The sequence below is a fragment of the Platichthys flesus genome, chromosome 1, assembly GCF_949316205.1.
Source record: "Platichthys flesus chromosome 1, fPlaFle2.1, whole genome shotgun sequence".
NCBI classification, from domain to species: Eukaryota; Metazoa; Chordata; class Actinopteri; order Pleuronectiformes; family Pleuronectidae; genus Platichthys; species Platichthys flesus.
In genome coordinates this window covers 19,327,948-19,346,132 of record NC_084945.1, presented here as the reverse complement: position 1 = coordinate 19,346,132, position 18,185 = coordinate 19,327,948, and the positions used below count along the sequence as shown (strand labels likewise).

The 18,185-nt window shown below is 41.4% G+C and overlaps 2 protein-coding genes across 2 annotated transcripts; one reads left to right on the top strand and one right to left on the bottom strand.

Moving 5' to 3' along the window:
- Positions 1–716: 716 nt before the first annotated feature.
- On the bottom strand, positions 717–10,415 carry LOC133957671 (isocitrate dehydrogenase [NADP], mitochondrial-like). The gene is made up of 14 exons (XM_062392999.1): positions 9,926–10,415; positions 9,169–9,414; positions 8,287–8,511; positions 6,314–6,491; positions 5,221–5,312; positions 3,774–3,939; positions 3,490–3,650; positions 3,236–3,379; positions 2,644–2,780; positions 2,355–2,506; positions 2,111–2,223; positions 1,461–1,558; positions 1,276–1,368; positions 717–1,158 (listed from the first exon to the last, which is right to left on the bottom strand). The coding sequence occupies exons 1-14, from the start codon at positions 10,067–10,069 to the stop codon at positions 1,074–1,076; spliced, it is 2,034 nt and encodes a 677-aa protein (XP_062248983.1). The 5' UTR covers positions 10,070–10,415; the 3' UTR covers positions 717–1,073.
- Positions 10,416–11,513: 1,098 nt separating this feature from the next.
- si:ch211-107o10.3 (uncharacterized protein LOC407663 homolog) lies at positions 11,514–16,256 on the top strand. Its single transcript, XM_062388227.1, has 7 exons — positions 11,514–11,717; positions 12,609–12,749; positions 12,938–13,129; positions 13,592–13,753; positions 13,886–14,002; positions 14,184–14,388; positions 15,386–16,256. Exons 1-7 carry the CDS (start codon positions 11,642–11,644, stop codon positions 15,480–15,482), a joined length of 990 nt encoding a protein of 329 aa, XP_062244211.1. The 5' UTR covers positions 11,514–11,641; the 3' UTR covers positions 15,483–16,256.
- The last annotated feature ends 1,929 nt before the right edge of the window (positions 16,257–18,185 follow it).

The window sequence follows — 18,185 nt, the reverse complement described above, 5'->3', positions numbered from 1 at the left end:
GAATATTCTCTGGCTATAAAGTGTAAATTTCAGGACTTGTGGGGACCAAAGAGGAACAACAAGATACCAAATTAATTTTGTCCCAACAGTGTTTATATGTTTTCAATCACATCACCAGTTACCTCTGATGAGACCCCTGTTCAAATATAACATATATACTTTACTCTACATTATTTACGTATTAGTTTTTTAAATGGGAAAATACAATTAACATGATTTTGTTAATCAGTTGAAATGAATCAGTAGTCTGTGTCTTGGTACAATGACCACTAGTCTTTCCAGTACAGAACAAAGTGCATGACAGGCTGACTGTCGACATCTGCTGGTGAGGGTCTGTAGTTGCCTCTGAAGCAGACAGATCTTTCAGAACTTCCATCAAACACTGCTTTCTGTTGTGCACTGGAGGACGTGTGTGATGCCCAATACATGAACCTGCAGCGCTGCACTGCTGGACAGAAGCTCCTACAAGCAAATACAGCAAATGTATTTATAAAAGGAAATCTTAAGTGAACCGATTTCACTATGAGTGACTTCTCATTCTCAAACATTCAATAATACTTTTCTCCCCATGATTTAAATTCCAAAGCCTAAAAACTGCCTCACTAATAGGTTTTTGTTTGTGAATCATAATGTTTGGTGGTTAAAGTTTTTTTTTTTGTTAATCTAACCCTACCCCAAATGATTCTGTCAACACAGACACACAACTCAACACACAATGCTGGTTAGTGATTGATTATCAATCACGACTGTTTGTATTCATAAGAAAAGTGCAAAACATGGAATTATACAGACAATTCAGAGACTCTGATGCATTCCATTAAATTGAAAGGCTGATATGTTCATTATAAGTTAACAATAGAACTAATAAAGATTCATACAATAAAATCATTCAATTTGTGCAATAAAAGGTGTTGGCAGAGAAAAGGCAGAGGAACACTAAGCAAGCTATACAAATACAAAAAGGCACAAAACTTGTTTCCTTTGAAATTGGATACAAAGGTTTATACAATAACTAAGTGGTGAAAGAGGCTAAGAATCCACAGACGTGCTTCGTTTTAGGAAGTGAATGTTCATCATTTGCCCAGAGCTTTGTCCAGGTTGGTCCTTATTGCATCCAGGAAGTCTGATGTGTTGATGTAATGTTCATTCAGCTTGCAGCTGCAAAATCACAGAGCAGGGGGTTAGATCAATAATAAATATAATGATATCAAATGTAGGTGTTTGATCTTCATGAGAGAGTTTGCTAGAGTGAGAGATTTGAATATGTAAACTCACTTGGCCAAGCCATGGATGCAGCCTGCCAGGTCCTTGGTCATCAAACCACTTTCCACAGTTTCCACACAGACTTTTTCTAACGTCTGGGAGAATCTGAAGAGTGACGATGCAGAGCGATAGGTCAGTGTGTTGTAAAATAATAAATACAGAGTGTCTAACATTGTGTGACTAATCAAAAAACACACCTTATCAAATCAGGGTTTCCATCCAGTTTGCCTCTGTGCTCCAGTCCCCTGGTCCAGGCGAAGACACTGGCAATGGGGTTGGTGCTGGTTGGTCTTCCCTGCAGAGCAACGGTTAATGTCAGTTACTGGAAATTCAACATGTCAAGTGGCTGCTTTGCATTCAGGTCTGTTGATGTCCCAATGCATGGAGACAATTGTATCTCTGCCTGTTTTTTACCATGGGATTTTAAAAAGGACTTTGTGTGTAAAATGGGTGTAAAAGGGTGAGTTTAAGAACCGCTTCAGACCTGGTGTTAACATCTGTCCTGAGGGAACTGAAAATATAGCAAAGTGATTTATCATAACTTTCATTTCTTAACATTCTGGTGTAAACATCCAATCGAACTTTGTTAAATATAGTTAGTATGGTGTCTTACATTATTTTAATTTTCAACCTATCTCCACCTTGCATTGACTCAAGCCTTTGTCCTCAAACTAACCTTAACCTTAAACCTGACACCAAATCGGAGCTCTGAATGAATCCACTGTAAAACTGGCTCAGGTCAAAGTGTGTAAACATTTCCTCATTCCCGAATCGGTTCCAACAGATGGTACAACAATGTTTACACACACAAGCAAAGCTCCAGTCAGAGCGACCCGACGAGGCTTACCCTCTGGTGTTCACGGTAGTGCCTGGTGACGGTGCCGTGTGCAGCCTCGGCCTCGATGGTCTTACCGTCAGGACAAACGAGCACTGATGCCATGAGACCCAGAGACCCAAAGCCTGACACCACACACAACAAACATGCTATCAGAGGGGCATCCCCTCACTAAAACAAGACATGGGATGTAGATTTAATATGAATAATGTGACATTCGAATAACGGCAGTTCATTCAAGTTACAGTGAACTTACCCTGAGCCAGAATGTCGGACTGCACGTCTCCGTCGTAGTTCTTACAGGCCCAAACAAAACCTCCGGACGACTTCAGGACCTGAGCCACCATGTCATCGATGAGGCGGTGCTCGTACCAGATCTTCAGCTTGTCAAACTCGGGCTTATAATTCCTGAAGGACACGGAACAAGAAAACACTGTTTGTCGTGGCTTTTTTTTCACAAAACACTTTTACAAGCCTGACGAATAAAGTTGTCTTTGAGCGATTTGATACAGTTTTCAAGTTCAGCTGGTCGGTTGATGTCTTACCTCTCAAAGATGTCCTGGAAGATGTCCTTGAAGCGGCCGTCGTAGGCCTTCAGGATGGTGTTTTTGGTGCTCAAGTACAGAGGCCACCTCTTCTGGATGGCATACTGGAAGCAGCTGTGAGCAAATCCAGTGATGGACTGGGAAACATGAAGGTCCAGAAAAAAAATCACTTCACAGAACATTGGAAATCAAATGTCTGTTTTACACAAATTGTCATGAAGCTAAAAGCTAGCATGAGTTAAATGAAATGTAATGAGATGTAATGAAAGAGATACTGCTAACTTAAATGTGTTTTAGAGCTGTAAACTGAATCATATGACTGATGTTTGATGAAGCACATTAGTGCTGGTTTTAAAATAACATTTAATATCAAATTTATTTAAAGAAAAATTCAGCCCCTCGCCACTTATTATAAAATCTATAATGAAATCCCTAAACCATCACATCATCTACCAATCAGAGACATCCCCCAGCCTCTCCCGCCCCTCGGCCGGTTCCCAAACACCTTTTGAACTGCTGGCTGTGAAGTTACACATTAATTGTCTATGAAATAGACAAGGGTAAATAAATCTAGGACCAAACTCGTTCTTACCTCATCAGTGTTGTACATTCCCATCCCACAGCCCCCGGCGGGGAAGTCATACACCTCCCACTCCCTCGGCTTGCTTCCATCAGCTGGAGCAAACACCATCTTGAACTTTCCTGGCTCCTCAACAACGAAGTCTGTGGCCCTGTACTGAGAAATTCAAAACCCCACCCAGTATGTGAGATGGTTCTATTGACAGCTTCAATGCCTGGTCTGAAAGAAAATAAATCACATTTGCATTTTTTCTTTCTTTTTATTACCTGATCGCCAAAAGCATGTCTGCCGATCGTTATGGGCAGCGTCCAACCAGGAACAAGACGGGGAATGTTTCGACAGAGGATTGGTTCACGGAAAACTGTGCCACCCAAGATGTTCCTGATGGTTCCATTTGGACTCTTCCACATCTTCTTGAGCTTAAACTCTGAAAAAACATATATACAAGCTTAGTTCCAAGCATTTCTACTGGTTGAAAAAGAAGAGTGTCCTTATGCCACATATCTGAAACAGCTAGAAACTGTCTGATTAAGCACAGAGTGTCTCTCACCCTCAACCCTGGCCTCATCGGGAGTGATGGTGGCACACTTGACGGCCACGTTGTATTTCTGAGTTGCCAGTGCAGAGTCTATGGTGACCTGGTCATCGGTCTGGTCTCGGTAGGGCAGACCCAGGTCAAAGTACTTCAGCTCCACAGCCACGTTTGGCAGGATGAGCTGTAAAGCACAAGATTCTGATGTGTTATGTGTCTAAGGACAACACACAAACGCACACGCACACACGCATGAAGAAAAAATATCTTGATTTATTGAGATCCTGTTTCTCTTTATGTATTTTCTTCATTCTGCCAGCTAGCAACAATTTTTCTATGTTGAGCCTGTTTGTTTTGAAGTTTGTGCTGTAACTTCTATTATTGAAATCCTTAATTGTTGATTTTTCATCAAAATGAATGGGATCGAATGCGAGTGCAGCCTCAACTGTTTTTAAACCTCAACCCTCACACAGCTGTCTCATCTGTCAAGCAGCTGCAGACTTCATTTAAGCTTTAAAACACTTTGATCTGTTAATGTTTGACTCTGTGTGTGTGGCAGAATCTTGAGCTTAAGAGATATTTGCCTCTAAAGTCAAGGGTTTTACAGCTTGTCGAGATTTCATCAGTGTGTCATGTGACCGCCTATAGAGAGTGGAGCAGTACCTTCTCGGACACTGGATAACTGCTCCTGAGTGCACACATTTATCTCAATAAGAACAAGATTTGTATCAAGTGTTAGCACCAAGCCTCTTCTGTGTGAAGATTAGATCATCCAACTGATTTGATGTTTGATAGTTTAAGATTGTAACCTTAATGTATGAAAGGCAAGACACCACAAGCTCTCATTGACTGCAGCAGAAAATGGTTTCCCAATCCTTGAACCTGCGGTGTTCCATGTGTTTTTGGATGGTGGGAAACTGCACTTCATGATATCTTAGTGAACAACACATCCGTCACCACTGGTTCTGAGTTCAATTCCCCCCTTTGGACACTGCCTCCAGCTTTGGCAAGACATTGAGGCTTTGTGGTGTTCCCAATTCCAATTGACCAATTGACGGCCGACATATCCCCCTACAGGTAATGTGTTTGTCCTCTATGTTGTGTGAAGGAGCTCCACTTCAACTCTGCTGCAGTAAGTAGAGCACTATGCAGAGATCAGAGCAATATTATTTAATTAACAGTTGAATTCTAATGAAACAAATATATTTAGTGACATATAAGTGAAAATAATTCTGCTTATTTTTTTCCAATTTAGTTCTATAGTGGGAACTCTCAAATGGCCAATTGTTTAGAGACGACGCCCAAATGCATCTCTACTAAAACCTAACAGCTCATCAGGCCTCATATCAACATGATCCATTTGTCAAGTTCTCACCAAGTCATTCGTTGATCCACTAACTGTTTCAGCCGTAAACAGATGTGACTCTGGAGCCAAGCAGCTTCCACGTGATTTACGGCTTCCTACCTTCTCTTTGATGAACTCCCATATGATGCGAGTCATCTCGTCTCCGTCCATCTCCACCACCGGCTGCGCCACCTTGATGCGCTTTGTTGCATCTGAGGAGATTCGGTCGTATTCATTTACAGAGTTCACAGCAGCAGAGGGCAAAGATACAGGGATAAGCTGTCACAGTTTATCGACTTAATATACATGTACCTGAACACCAATACACACACAGTCATAATTTACATGTTTTCATTAGAAATTAAACTACAGAAAACGATATGAGAATGTTAAAATTACATAGTAGTAATAATACATTTTACTTGATGGTACTTCTCTAAAAACCCATGGACACTTTACAATACATCAAACACAGGAATAATGAACGTAGATGTATGTTATTAGTCACATTACAGAGCTTCCAACTCCATATTTTATTAAAGTGGATATCCTTGCTTAAGGAGATTATACTTGCCGGAAATTTACCTGTTTTTAAATCATTGCTGGAAACATATTTAGAATTAAAGCCTTTTCATGAACGGATTTTAACTGGTTTTAACAGATAAAGTTTGTTTTGAATATTCTTTTGTTATTTTTTGTTGTTGACTTGTTTTCTCCTGTGTTGTGTTATTCCCATATGTTTTGTAAGGTACTTTAGTCAAGTGCCACCGAAATTAACTTATATTATCATTATTATTATTATTATTATCATTTAGTAGAAGTAAATATGTTACACGCTTCATGAATGAACAGTTTGACACTTGGTTCTGATGTGAAACAGTGTCAGTGTAACACAGACTGTCTGCCACAGACTGACCTTTGGATTATATGAGCGCTGTGATACCAGTTAGTACAGTCACACCTTTAACTGTACAGACAACACGAGGACACCCAGACAGATACTGATACTGACACTAGTATAACTTCACTGGGTAACTTTGTGAAGTAAAACATGTAGGCTAAGAAGTTATTGATGTAGAGTAACTTATTACATGTTAATAACTTTGTGGTAATACCAATTCCAGTAATTTACATCAACGCCTCCTCTTTCACACCTTCTACCTGCCATCTATCTTTCTCAGTCTGCTGAGTGGCTGAGTTGGATCTGACTTACAGTTCCTGCGCTGCGGTCTGTGGAGTAGGGCGGCGGCCGGTGACACCGCCGCGGGGTTCAGGGACAGTCCGGCGGCGGCGCCTCTGGACGCGGGGATCAGAGCCTTCAGGAAACCCGCCATGTTCACCGGGGCTGGTTCGTCTATGAATGAAGCCGTGGACCGAGAGGAGGAGCCCGGTTACCTGGTGACGCTGCACCCGCTCACCAATGGACACGTCACACGTCAGCACCAGAACCAGGCAGGCTTCGCTTTGATTGGTCAGCAAAGCCGGTTCCGGGTCAATCAGGGGGAAGTTAAGGTGAGTTTAGTTTCACTTCAACTTTTGGATTCTTCTCACATCTCTCACATTGTCTGCTCCACTATTTCACTTTATAATAATATAAAATAATATAATAACTACAACGTTATTTCAAATTTAAGTGCTTTATATACAATATATAGATGTAATAAATTTTGGAGTGGAATTCAGAATAACAATGTGAATTGAATTTAAAAAAAAAAACTGCATAAATACAGAAGAGAAAAAAATTAAATTAAATGAAATTGAATTAATCCTGCGCAGTTCGCTTCTGCGCATGCATGTGATTGCCTGATTTTGAAGAGGAACACAGATGAATGTGAACAGACTTAATGCACCAAACTCTGAACACACACCATGCTGCACATTGTAGGTCAAGCACTCAAAACATTTTTGAGTGAAGGTGGGGGATTTGAAAATCCCAACTGAGAAACTAAACACGAGTACATTGAATAAGAGCTTCATTCATTTGTATGTTGATTTTCAAATTTGACTTTTGTTCTCATTGAAAACAATTAAAACACATGTTTGGGAGCTTTTATCAAGGGTTCAGATACTTGTTTTGATCTGCATTAGTGCACTTGCTCTAAATATTAGTATTGGATTTATACTTTACATGCAACCTGTTTTAATGTTATTTTTATCTCTTATATGTACACTTTTGTTCATTATATGGGAAAATGTATTGATAATCAAGGCCTGACAATGGAGCTGTTATATGTAATTAATCTAAGAGACTGGAAATCAGCCAAGGCCAAGGAAAGTTAATAATCAAACATGTGTTCTTATTGACATTTTTTAAACACAAAGTAATTTGTGATGTGAACATGTCTGAATTGATATGGCAGGAATTACAACAAATGTAGAAAATCTAAATCAAAATCTGGCAATGCCAACAATTTCTATAAACAGTTCAAATCTTATAACTTCCCGTTATATTTAATAAAATCGTTTTGACATGTTCTAAATACAACAATCAGACAATACACGAATGGGGACTGAAAATTTTATATTTTTTGTTGTGGAAGTATCACTTAGAAATTATGAAACCAATTCAATCAGTAACTACTGGGTGGCACATACACTAAAAGACAAATTAAAGCAGTAACTTTCAAGTAGGAAAAAAACCAAGCACATATGACTTCTTAAGGCACTTTGTCAGAGACAGACCAGGATGTGAGGGAAATGAAGATCCTACACTGTAACAACAGCAACAATTCCATACAGATAAATTAATAACAGACAAAATACAGACAATTAAACAAATAAAACTAACATTCCAAAACAAACACAATTCTTTGGTCTCTAACAATGTTCCACAGCTTTCTAATTGATGGGCATCAGAATGGAAATCTTGGTTACTAACTTTTCTTCTAAATCAAAATACACTACTCCTGTAAAATAGAGTAAGAAAATCTGTGCAAGGTTGAAGGATGTCAGCCTCATTTCAGTGTTTAAGTGTTTGAAAGTGGTGTTTATTTTTAACACAACCATTTCAGAACTAGACAACATGGACATGAGGAAGGCACAATTCACAATTTTGAAACTGGGTAAACAGTCAGAAACAGGTAAACTCCTTGACCTCCCCCTTTAACAAAGGGTTCGCTGAAATTACAAGGAGATGTGTGCAAATTCCCAGATGCACTTCTACATTCGCACTGACGACAGATTCTAAGTGGCGGCAGAGCCTTTCTTCTCAACGAAGAAGCTCTTCAGCAGCATGACTTGACCAATGCCGATGACGAACAGCAGGACAGTTTCTCCAATGGACCAGTAGGTCACTCGCTCATGCAGGTAATCTGCTCTTGTGCGGTCATGCGCCTCTCTCAGCCTGTACCACGTCTGCGAGTCAGCCACCACCTTGAGGACCTCATGGATGGAGACGCAAGATGACTCCATCTGAAAGTCCAAATGCCAACACAGATTAATCAAGAGCATGGAAAGGACCTGGGTCATACATATGCAAACACTGATCTATATTCTCAAAGCTTCTCCTCAACAGCTGGTATGTAGTTGATGGATTTGGTTATCATGTCACTTAAGAAACATAAACATTAAAAGGTCCAGTGAGTACGATTACCGGGAAAGGGAGCTATTGGCAGAAATTTTATATAAAATAATCCCTGCGATGTTTTCACTAGTTTTTGATCATCTATATCATCTAAGTTGTAGTAATTGCTGTTATCTTTACCTTAGAATGGACCCTTTGTAATTAAATACTTAATATTTTCATCTGGAGGTGGTCCTCTCTACAGAGACCACCATGTTTTTACTGGACAAACAAATTGTTTGCGTTTTTATGACAACTGAAGCTACCACAGGTTCTCTTTCACATTTGGAAGGGGAGGGTTAGGTGAAGGGTGTTCAGCTGCAACATGCAACGTCACCACTAGATGTCACTAAATTCTACACACTGAATCTTTAAGTCCTTTCTCCCTCCTCATACACTGCAGCAGTAAAGAGCCAGTCATAGTCTTCCCCCTCTGACTATTTCCACTGCAGCAAACAACAGTGTGAACACCATGTCCCTGTGTAATCCAGGCCTCTCAGACATACCTGGGTCAGAGCTGAGTTTCTGTTCATGTTCGGCATGAGAGGCTCCTCTTCTCCGTGGCGGAAATCCAGGTACACCGTCTTGTAGGTAAAAGAGGAGAACTCATTGCTGAAGCAGACCTTGTAGACTCCCTTCATGGCTGTGGTGTGAGAGAAGCTGTCGTACTGCTTCTTCTTTTCATTGTACAACACGTTGTTCTGAGGGTCGGTGACGAAGCAGTCCACATCATAGTTGCCCCCTGCAATGACCTCAAAGAAGAGAAAGGCCCAAAACACACATTAGAAACACACGCATGAACGACAGGTCATATGCATGGGAAGATAGTGTTTCTTTGAAGTAACATATGGAGGACTGAAGCTGGCTGTGCAACAGACCAGTCAGGTAAGTGTGGGTAGAATAGAATAGAAATGTTACAAAACATAAAAAGTAACAAGATTGTATCCATAGTGAAGGTGGTAAAATAGTGCATGGTGATACAACATTAAATAGTAAAAGAGATTAAACAGTATTGCACATTATTCTCAAGTAAAGACGTTTTTCAAGTAAGAAAACATCTACATAACAATATAGCTTTAGTTTAATCGTGGTAAAGTAAGCTGCAGGTAAATTAACTAATGTCATAAATGGGAATAATTGAATGATGTAGAACACTACAACTATATATGTTTTTCATTTACAAGAACCGGAAACAACAAACACATGTCAGGAGGATAACAACTCTTTTCGTGGGGCAGCCTCCTCTCTCTCACGGTAACTCACCTGGAAGTCTATGTCAAACTTCACGTCTTTCTCCAGCTCTTCGTAGAAACACTGCTTGTCGTTGTCCGGCAGCTCAAACGTCAGCTCGGTGCCGAACACCACGAACACATGTAGCAGAACACAGCCCAGACCCAGGGTCAGCATTGTGACAGCACCGGGCAGAGAGCGCACAGCAGCGGGGAGAGAAGAGCGCAGCACCGGGGACAGGGAGCACAGAGCACCGGGGCCAGACCGCTAAGAGCCGGGGACACGACACACAGAACCGGGGTCAGAACACACAGAGCCGGTGAAAGAGAGCTCTCAGAGCCGCGGACAGAACACACAGAACCGGGGGCGGGGGACACTTGGAGCCGCGGACAGAACACACAGAGCCGGGAACAGGATGCACAGAGCCGGGGGCAGAGTGTACACAAAGCCGGGGACACTGAGTACACAGAGCCGGGGCTAGAAAGCACAGAGCCGGGGACAGAGCGCTCTCAGGACCGGGGAAACTCACCCAGCTCCACTGTTTTTTTTCTCTGACGTGGCAGAGCTCGAAACACTTCCGGTGCAGGTTTGTTTACTTTAGAAATCGTACAACATTCTGCGGTTGTTACCAAAAGAGAACAGGAAACACTTTAATCTGAGAGAAAAATACTTTAAAACCAATGAAAGCCCCGAATAAACGACATATTACCGAGTCACTTCTACATTTTAATCAAAACCACCCTCAGTGGGTCTAAACCTTTTGTATCCAGGGTCTAAACCTGTCTGATCCACTGGCTGCCAATGAATCAAACAGCACGATATTACGGCCCTCCGAGGTATTGCACTTTAAAGCACTGTCGCATCGGCTTCACTTTTCAGACCCGGAAGCTTTTTTTTTATCTACACTTTATGTTTCAAACTGTAACATTTTTAAGTTTTTCTCTAAGGAAGTGAAACAAGTCCAAGCAACAATAATTAAAATGGCCACCTATATGTTAGATATTTTTAAGTCTTCAGATAATGTAAAAAGTCCTATTTATTGTTATCTTTTATAGTATCTGTTACTGTACAATTATTATTTAAGCCCTGATATGTTCAAAGAATTCTGATTGGCGTAGTACTAAAGGGAATTTTAATTAGATAGATCAAATGAATGGTTTAAAAAATATAGTAGAAATTACAAGTAGCCGAGATATACATTTTAAAAATAGACCTAAAGTACTGGAGTAACTGTAGTTTAAAATATTCTCATGCGAATAAACCAGTGCATGTGTGATTTATTTGTTTAATCTGTGATCACTCAGCACATGAGGCAACCTGCCAGCAGAGAATCACAGTGGATGAGTCAGTGAGCTGCTGTGTATTGACCTGGATGTTTTTTTTCTTACCAGGCTCTTGTATAGTCTCCTCTGTTCTTCTTGGGACTGCAAAACATTATCAAACCTGTGTCAGAGAACCCGACATTGACTCACGATACCAAAATACATTTTCACTGTCTGCAGAAGCAACACAAACATCATCGGAGCAGCCATTATGTGCCGTTTCTCACGTCCTTATCTATGACAGCAACGCCGATAAACAAGAGTCTTATTCTGAAAGTCCCCCCGGTGCTTGCGTCACTTCCCCTGTGTTGTGATGTAAAATAGTCAGTGGCGAAGCAGCTCGAGAGAAACTCCAGGTCACAGTGAACCGGTTTCAGAGAAAGTTTTCTGTGTGCAGTGAATCTGGTTGTAACTGATAGGCTGAAGCATGCAGAACTACAGAGAGGCCGTGAAGGACTTTGTGGACAACCACAAGGTCGGTCTCACGTTTGCTGTCATCGCAGGTAAGAGGAACGTTTCATTTGAAGAGGGTGTGTACTGTGTGAGGGGGCAGAGTATGTTCACACGTTTTCTTAGATGTCACTGGTTGAAAAGTAAACTCTTTATGTTGAGAGTGTCCACCTGGTGGATACAAATCAACCAAAGCACCACACAGGACCTCTACACCCTGGGAGTAGGAAGTAGGCCAACCGGATCATTAAAGATCCCTATCACCCCAGCCATTAACTGTTCTGCCTGCTGCCATATGGCCGAGCATTGCCAGAAGAGGGCATGTGACTCAAGCGTTCCATTGACAGCGAACGCTAAATGTTATTGGGGTGCACATGTCCATAAACTCTTGACCTCAATACTGTTGTCACATCTGTCTATGGAAAGGAAGAAGTGAAGTTTGTAAGGCAAATGGAATATGTTGACCACAATATGATCAGGCTATCTCCCCTTTGATTGATCATGATTGAATCTCATACAAAGTAACCTTGATCATGCTGTATCCTGTACAACTGAATGAATCTTGGCCTGATTGCCTTAACGAAGGCATTGTTGCCCGGATCTCATCAGAAGAGCCTGACCTTTGACTTTGTAACAACCCCTGACCAGAGTGGGAGGGATGAGCCAAATGTATAAAGACAAAGCACTTCTTCCCATTGGTGTGCATATTACAAACTAACCACTGTCTTTTGCACCGTGCTCTGAGCATTGAAGTGTGACAAAACTGTAAGAGAATTGTGTCTCGTTCCTCGTTGTCAAAGTGGGATTGCAGCAATTGCCACGACAAGTTTCACGTGGGAAAAGTATCAAATGAACCACAATGAGACGACTCGAGATGTTACACTACATGTGATGTTGGTGTTTAAGTATTGTTAACAGTGTCGTTAACATCTGTTTTCTTCCAGCTGCTGGCGCGCTGACCTTCCGTAGATGGATGGCTGGCAGAGTTTGCTGTAGCAAGGTCAGGCTGGATGGGAAAACAGTCCTGATCACAGGAGCCAACACTGGCATTGGGAAGGAGACGGCCCTGGACATGGCCCAGAGAGGTGAGACCTTCAGATGTGTTTATTCACTGTCTCAAACTTCTCTTTGTGTGCAGGATTTTGTCATTGACCTTAAAGTGAAACTGAAATTTACAACAGCTGACTGATATCACCACCAATGCTTCGACTTTAGCTCCACTATTACCAATTAAATCTTATCACGCACACTGTGATTTTTGTTTTTCGTCCAGGGGCCAGAGTGATCCTCGCCTGCAGGGACATGACCCGAGCCCGCATCGCCGCCGACGAGATCCGTCAGAAAAGTGGTAACGGCAATGTGGTGGTAAAGAAACTGGACCTGAGCTCACTGCAGTCCGTCAGAGACCTGGCCAAAGACATCGGGGAGAGCGAGGACCACTTGGACATCCTCATCAACAATGCAGGTATTTTCCATCTGTCACTGCAGGATCAATGTCAAAGTAAAGACCAACAACATGCAGAGATGAAGATGAGACATTCCTTAAGCCCCTCAGGGCAAGGCAGGGCACTTTTGTTCGTCAAGCACCTGTCATACACAGAGTTAGATTCATAGTGCTCAGGGGGGGAGGAGCACAGATTAAATCTTTACATTTGCTCTTTAGAGAATTTCCACAAATGTATTGTGCGAAATGAATCTATGAAGACATATCAGCAACAGTGTATGTAAACATGAATACTTTTATTTTATGGAATAAACAATGCAGATGATCACTTTGGCTGTTGGAAGTTGTGCAATCACATATAGTGTCTTATTCCCATTTATTTATGTTTGCTTGTATTAGTGTTCTCTTTCTTATTTGTAATTACTTAATGATTGTGAGTGTGTTTATTTGTTTTATCCTGCATGTGTTTTTGTTTTCTTTGAGGTATCATGATGTGTCCAAAATGGAAGACCGAGGACGGCTTTGAAATGCAGTTTGGTGTCAACCACCTGGGTCATTTCCTCCTCACCAACAGTCTCCTCGACTTGCTGAAGAAGTCGACTCCAAGTCGCGTTGTCATCGTCTCCAGCATGGCACACGAGAGAGGTGAAGGCCCTATATTTACAGCTGGATAACATCCTTGTTAAAATGCAGCTGTAATGTTTCACTCTTGATAAAACTCCCGTAGCTGTGTCTGATTTTCAAAGTCTAAATTGTACATTGGTTTATTTCTTGTAGGTCAGATACACTTTGATGACATTAACCTGGATAAAGACTATAACCCTAAGAAGAGCTATGGCCAAAGTAAACTGGCCAATGTGCTCTTCGGCAGAGAGCTGGCTGCAAGACTGGAAGGTAGTGTATGATGCAAACTTCAACCTGAAAATAAAGTGTGGTTATAATGCAGGTTATTATCAACCAGATGATTTTAAGGAAGATTAAAGGAATCAAGAAGGAAAATCACAAATCCACATCGTCCCTCTCAAAGTTTCATGTATTGTAACTAACACGTGATCTGGTGGACCCCTCCCATCAGGCACCGGTGTGACAGTGTACAGCCTTCACCCTGGGGTCATCCGCACAGAGCTAGGCCGCCACATTTTCCCCACCTTATCACTGTTGGTGAGGATCATAGCAAAGCCACTTACAATGATGCTCAAAAGTCCCTGGGAAGGAGCCCAGACCACCATCCACTGCGCTGTGGACGAGAGCCTGGCAAACGTCAGCGGCCTCTACTACAGGCAAGTACATCCACAGCAACATCTCACCTGACTGCACAGCTCAATTAAATCAAGTTGAATTTCAACCCCGAAAAATGTCCTTGAATTGAAAGTTCATTGTCTCTACGATAGATTTCCGTCAGTTCTATTCCAGACAGGTCATGCATGAGATCAGTGTATTTCTGAAAATTCGATTTGGATTTAATGGACAGGGAACAGAGAATCATCTCACTAGAATATAATCCATCTCTTAGTCATGATTTGTTGCTCATGTTTTCCATCTCATGTCGCGCTGTGCACTTGTTATGTCAATAGGGGGCAGTAATTAGCAGTGAATTTACCAGGGACCAGAGCTAGTTGGCATCATAGATTGTATATCAAATGGATGTAGTCTCGGGTCTGGAAGTGAAGCCAATGAGGAAAGGCCCAAAACTTGTATTATCTTAGATGACCAGCAGAGGGCTGGATGCAAAAAGAAGTTTGTCTTTGAGAAAATGATCCTACTTCTCACTTGATTAGTTAACATTTTCCTAAATCCTTTTTCATGTGTCCTGTGGGGAATTGGGTTAGGACCCTTTCCCCCAGTTTGCCTTTCACACCTGCCTAACACAGTGCAGGGTTCTCTGCCGACGCGTTCACGACAACGACAAATAATCCTTAGGATTCAGGAGAGGGGTGGTGCAGCAGACAGTGGTAGGATGTAACGTATGGCTCCGCTTTTTCAAGGGAGGATTCATGTTCTTTTTTTTTTGGTTTAACTTTTACATCTGTCGTGTGTTAGACACGTCATCACACCCCCCTCACTCACCCCCCTGCTCAGCTAATACTTGGGGGCCAGGCCAGCATTCAAGAATAACACAAAAGTAACACAGAGCAGTGAGTGGATGTAATCAATCCCACTGAACTTAGTTTTATGGCTAATAAAAGACGTATTGCTAAAATGCCTGTCCATCTATTAGCAATAGATCACTGACCTTTGGAGATCTTGTCCTCCTCTTTCATTTCTCCCACCGTACAGTGACTGTGCTCCCAGAACGGCGGCGCCACAGGCCCTGGATGACGCCGCAGCCAAAAAGCTGTGGGACCTCAGTGCTTCTATGGTCGGTCTGGCATAACCATCATCAGCATGCACTGCTTTTATGACCTACCAACCATGTTTACATAAGTAAATTCATTTTATTATCTATTCTGCATTATAGGTCATTGCAGTATCACTAAGATTTGATGATAAGTATAAATTGCACTCTTTATAAAATCTCCTTATTTACATTTATAGACCAGTATATATATTGAAATCTTTTGTGTTGGTTTACAAAACAAAATTATGCTTGTTTTTCTAATCTTACATCTCAGGTAGTTGTTTGCATTTGAATGAGCAATTCCTGTTATACAGTTCACTTCAAACATGTTTGCGATTGGAATGCTAAAATGGTCATTGCCAAACAAACCTTTTTTTAATCCATATGATCAGTGCTGCAGACTCCAGGAGACGCTCAATGCATCAAACTACTGTGTTTATTAATGGCACTTAACAGTAATTACCAACATACAGATGATTGTAAAGTTTCTGCTACATCCTCACTGCAGAGACACAGACACAAAACATGGAAAACAAAAGAATAATTTCCCAAAAAACTAAAATGTTAGGAGGATGACAGCCTGTATGTGTCCAGGTTTAACAGGAACACTTTGCTGAGCGGTGAAAGTGACCTCAGGTGGTGAGAAGATGGTTTTCCCTCAGAGGAGGGATCTTCTTTATATACGGTGAATGCTGCTTGTTTTTGGAGTTGGTTTTTGAGGTGAGGATTACATTATCTGCCTGTATTGACAAATTGTACAACAGCTTACATCACTATTGCAGTGCTCTTGAAATAAATGTCTGATTAAGAGATTTTCTTCTGGCTATTATTATTATTGTTAATGTTTTTATTATGATCAATTATAGCAATATTATTGTTGTATTACATACATGGAATACTGCTAGTGAGAAATAATATCCAAAACAATTGCTTGTTGGTCAGACATACTTCCCCATATGCAGAAACAAATGGATGACCAAGGCCTTTGTGAGGAACCCCCTTCTTGTCATGGATATAGGAAAACAGAGAAAGACAGTCTGCCAGAGCTCCTTGTAATTTGTAAGAGTTTCCCAGAGCTCTTTTAAGTGAAGCAACTCATGCATGGGTGGAAATAACTCATGCATTAGAAATAGAAAAGTATTATTAAAATAATGCTTCCCCCTGGTAAACCATGTGCCCGGCACACAGAGGACGAGCTCTCCTGCAGCGGCAGCCGGTTCGGCTCTGACCTGGTCCTTTGCTGCATGTCCTCCATGCTCTCTCTCACCTTTTCACACTCATAAATAAAGGTAAAACACCCAAAATATATCTATATAAATAAACTTATAAAATTAGATATGTGTGTGTGTGTGTTGGTTGGTTTACAAACGTAATGCATTGTACAGTTCTTCTCAAAAAGCATGAGATAATGGAAGAAACACCTAATTGAAAGATGTTTTATTTTAAAAAGAAAGTTAAGTGTGAGATATATATTCTATTTGAAACATTTTTTTCAAAAGGTTCATGTTTATTGGTTTTAAAAACTGTAGTCTGTAGGTGTCCATGAAATTCACTCACCTAAATTGTGTGTTCCAGCTGGTCCTCAGTGTACAGTTAATGGATTATCTTAGTCATGCTGCATCATGTCAGGCTGTCAGTTCACTTTGACTCTGCTGGTTTCTCAACTGTCAAACCAGACTGGGCCCTTTTTGGTGAAATGCATCCTTGTGCCTGAGGTCGCACCTGAAAAAACAAGCTGTAATCTTGCTTTCTGACCTGTTTGCTGACTATGACTTTTAACCAGGTGTATTCACAGATGCCTGAAGTAAAGGAATGTTTTTCTTGCGTTTTATGAAACAGGATATTACTTTTTTAAGTTTAAATTAACTTCAGTCCTTGGATTTAAACTTCATTTGTCTTGAGCTGAATCACTGTTTAGATAAAGAAATTATAAACAAATCATTCAAGATTCTAATGTAAACCAAAAATTTGAGCTGTAAATTTCTATCTGCAACTACAAAAGCTCACATTCCTTAAAAGCTCTGATATTAATCACATCTTTAAAGAGCAATGAATCACAGTTCTACTCAATCATTCACAAATTGAAGAGTGAGTGACAGAATAACGATGTTATAATGACGTTGTCTCTGCAGTATCTGTAGGTTATGTCATCCACATGCCCTTATCAGTTCTCCGTCCAACGGATACACAATCTATAGCTGGGCTGGAAAAGTGATAAGGAGATGTGAGCGACCACAGAACCACAGCAACATTCTCCTCTCTGTCCAGCTCTGACGAAGGACCTGTTGGTGTAGAAAAAGCCTCCAGTGAGGGCTGTAGGAATCTGCCATCCTCTTCTTCAAAGTCCTGGCCCTGAGAGCGGAGTTCCAGAGGTCGGAGCGGATGAGGTCCGTTGTTCCATTTCCATCATTCAGCCCCAGCAAAGGTGGATCTGTCAGAAGCAGAGAAAGTTCCTGTCATTCTCTTTCTACCGTCTCTGCAGGCTGGAAACCACCCGGATCTGTACACAGCGAGGAACTAGTTAAGCTGTAACTAGTCAGAGTGGGCTCCTGCAGCAGTGGCCCTTCGCTGTTCGACTGCTGACAACCTTTGGAGACACACCCCATTGATGAGTTTTATTTCACTGCGGCCCCGCCTCGCTCCAAGGGACTTCACAGCTGCCATTGGTTCGTGCCCCGAACTCACCATACCTGCCCCCTGGGCTTCCGTGGACCGGAGCCAAATAGTTCCTTCAGCTGT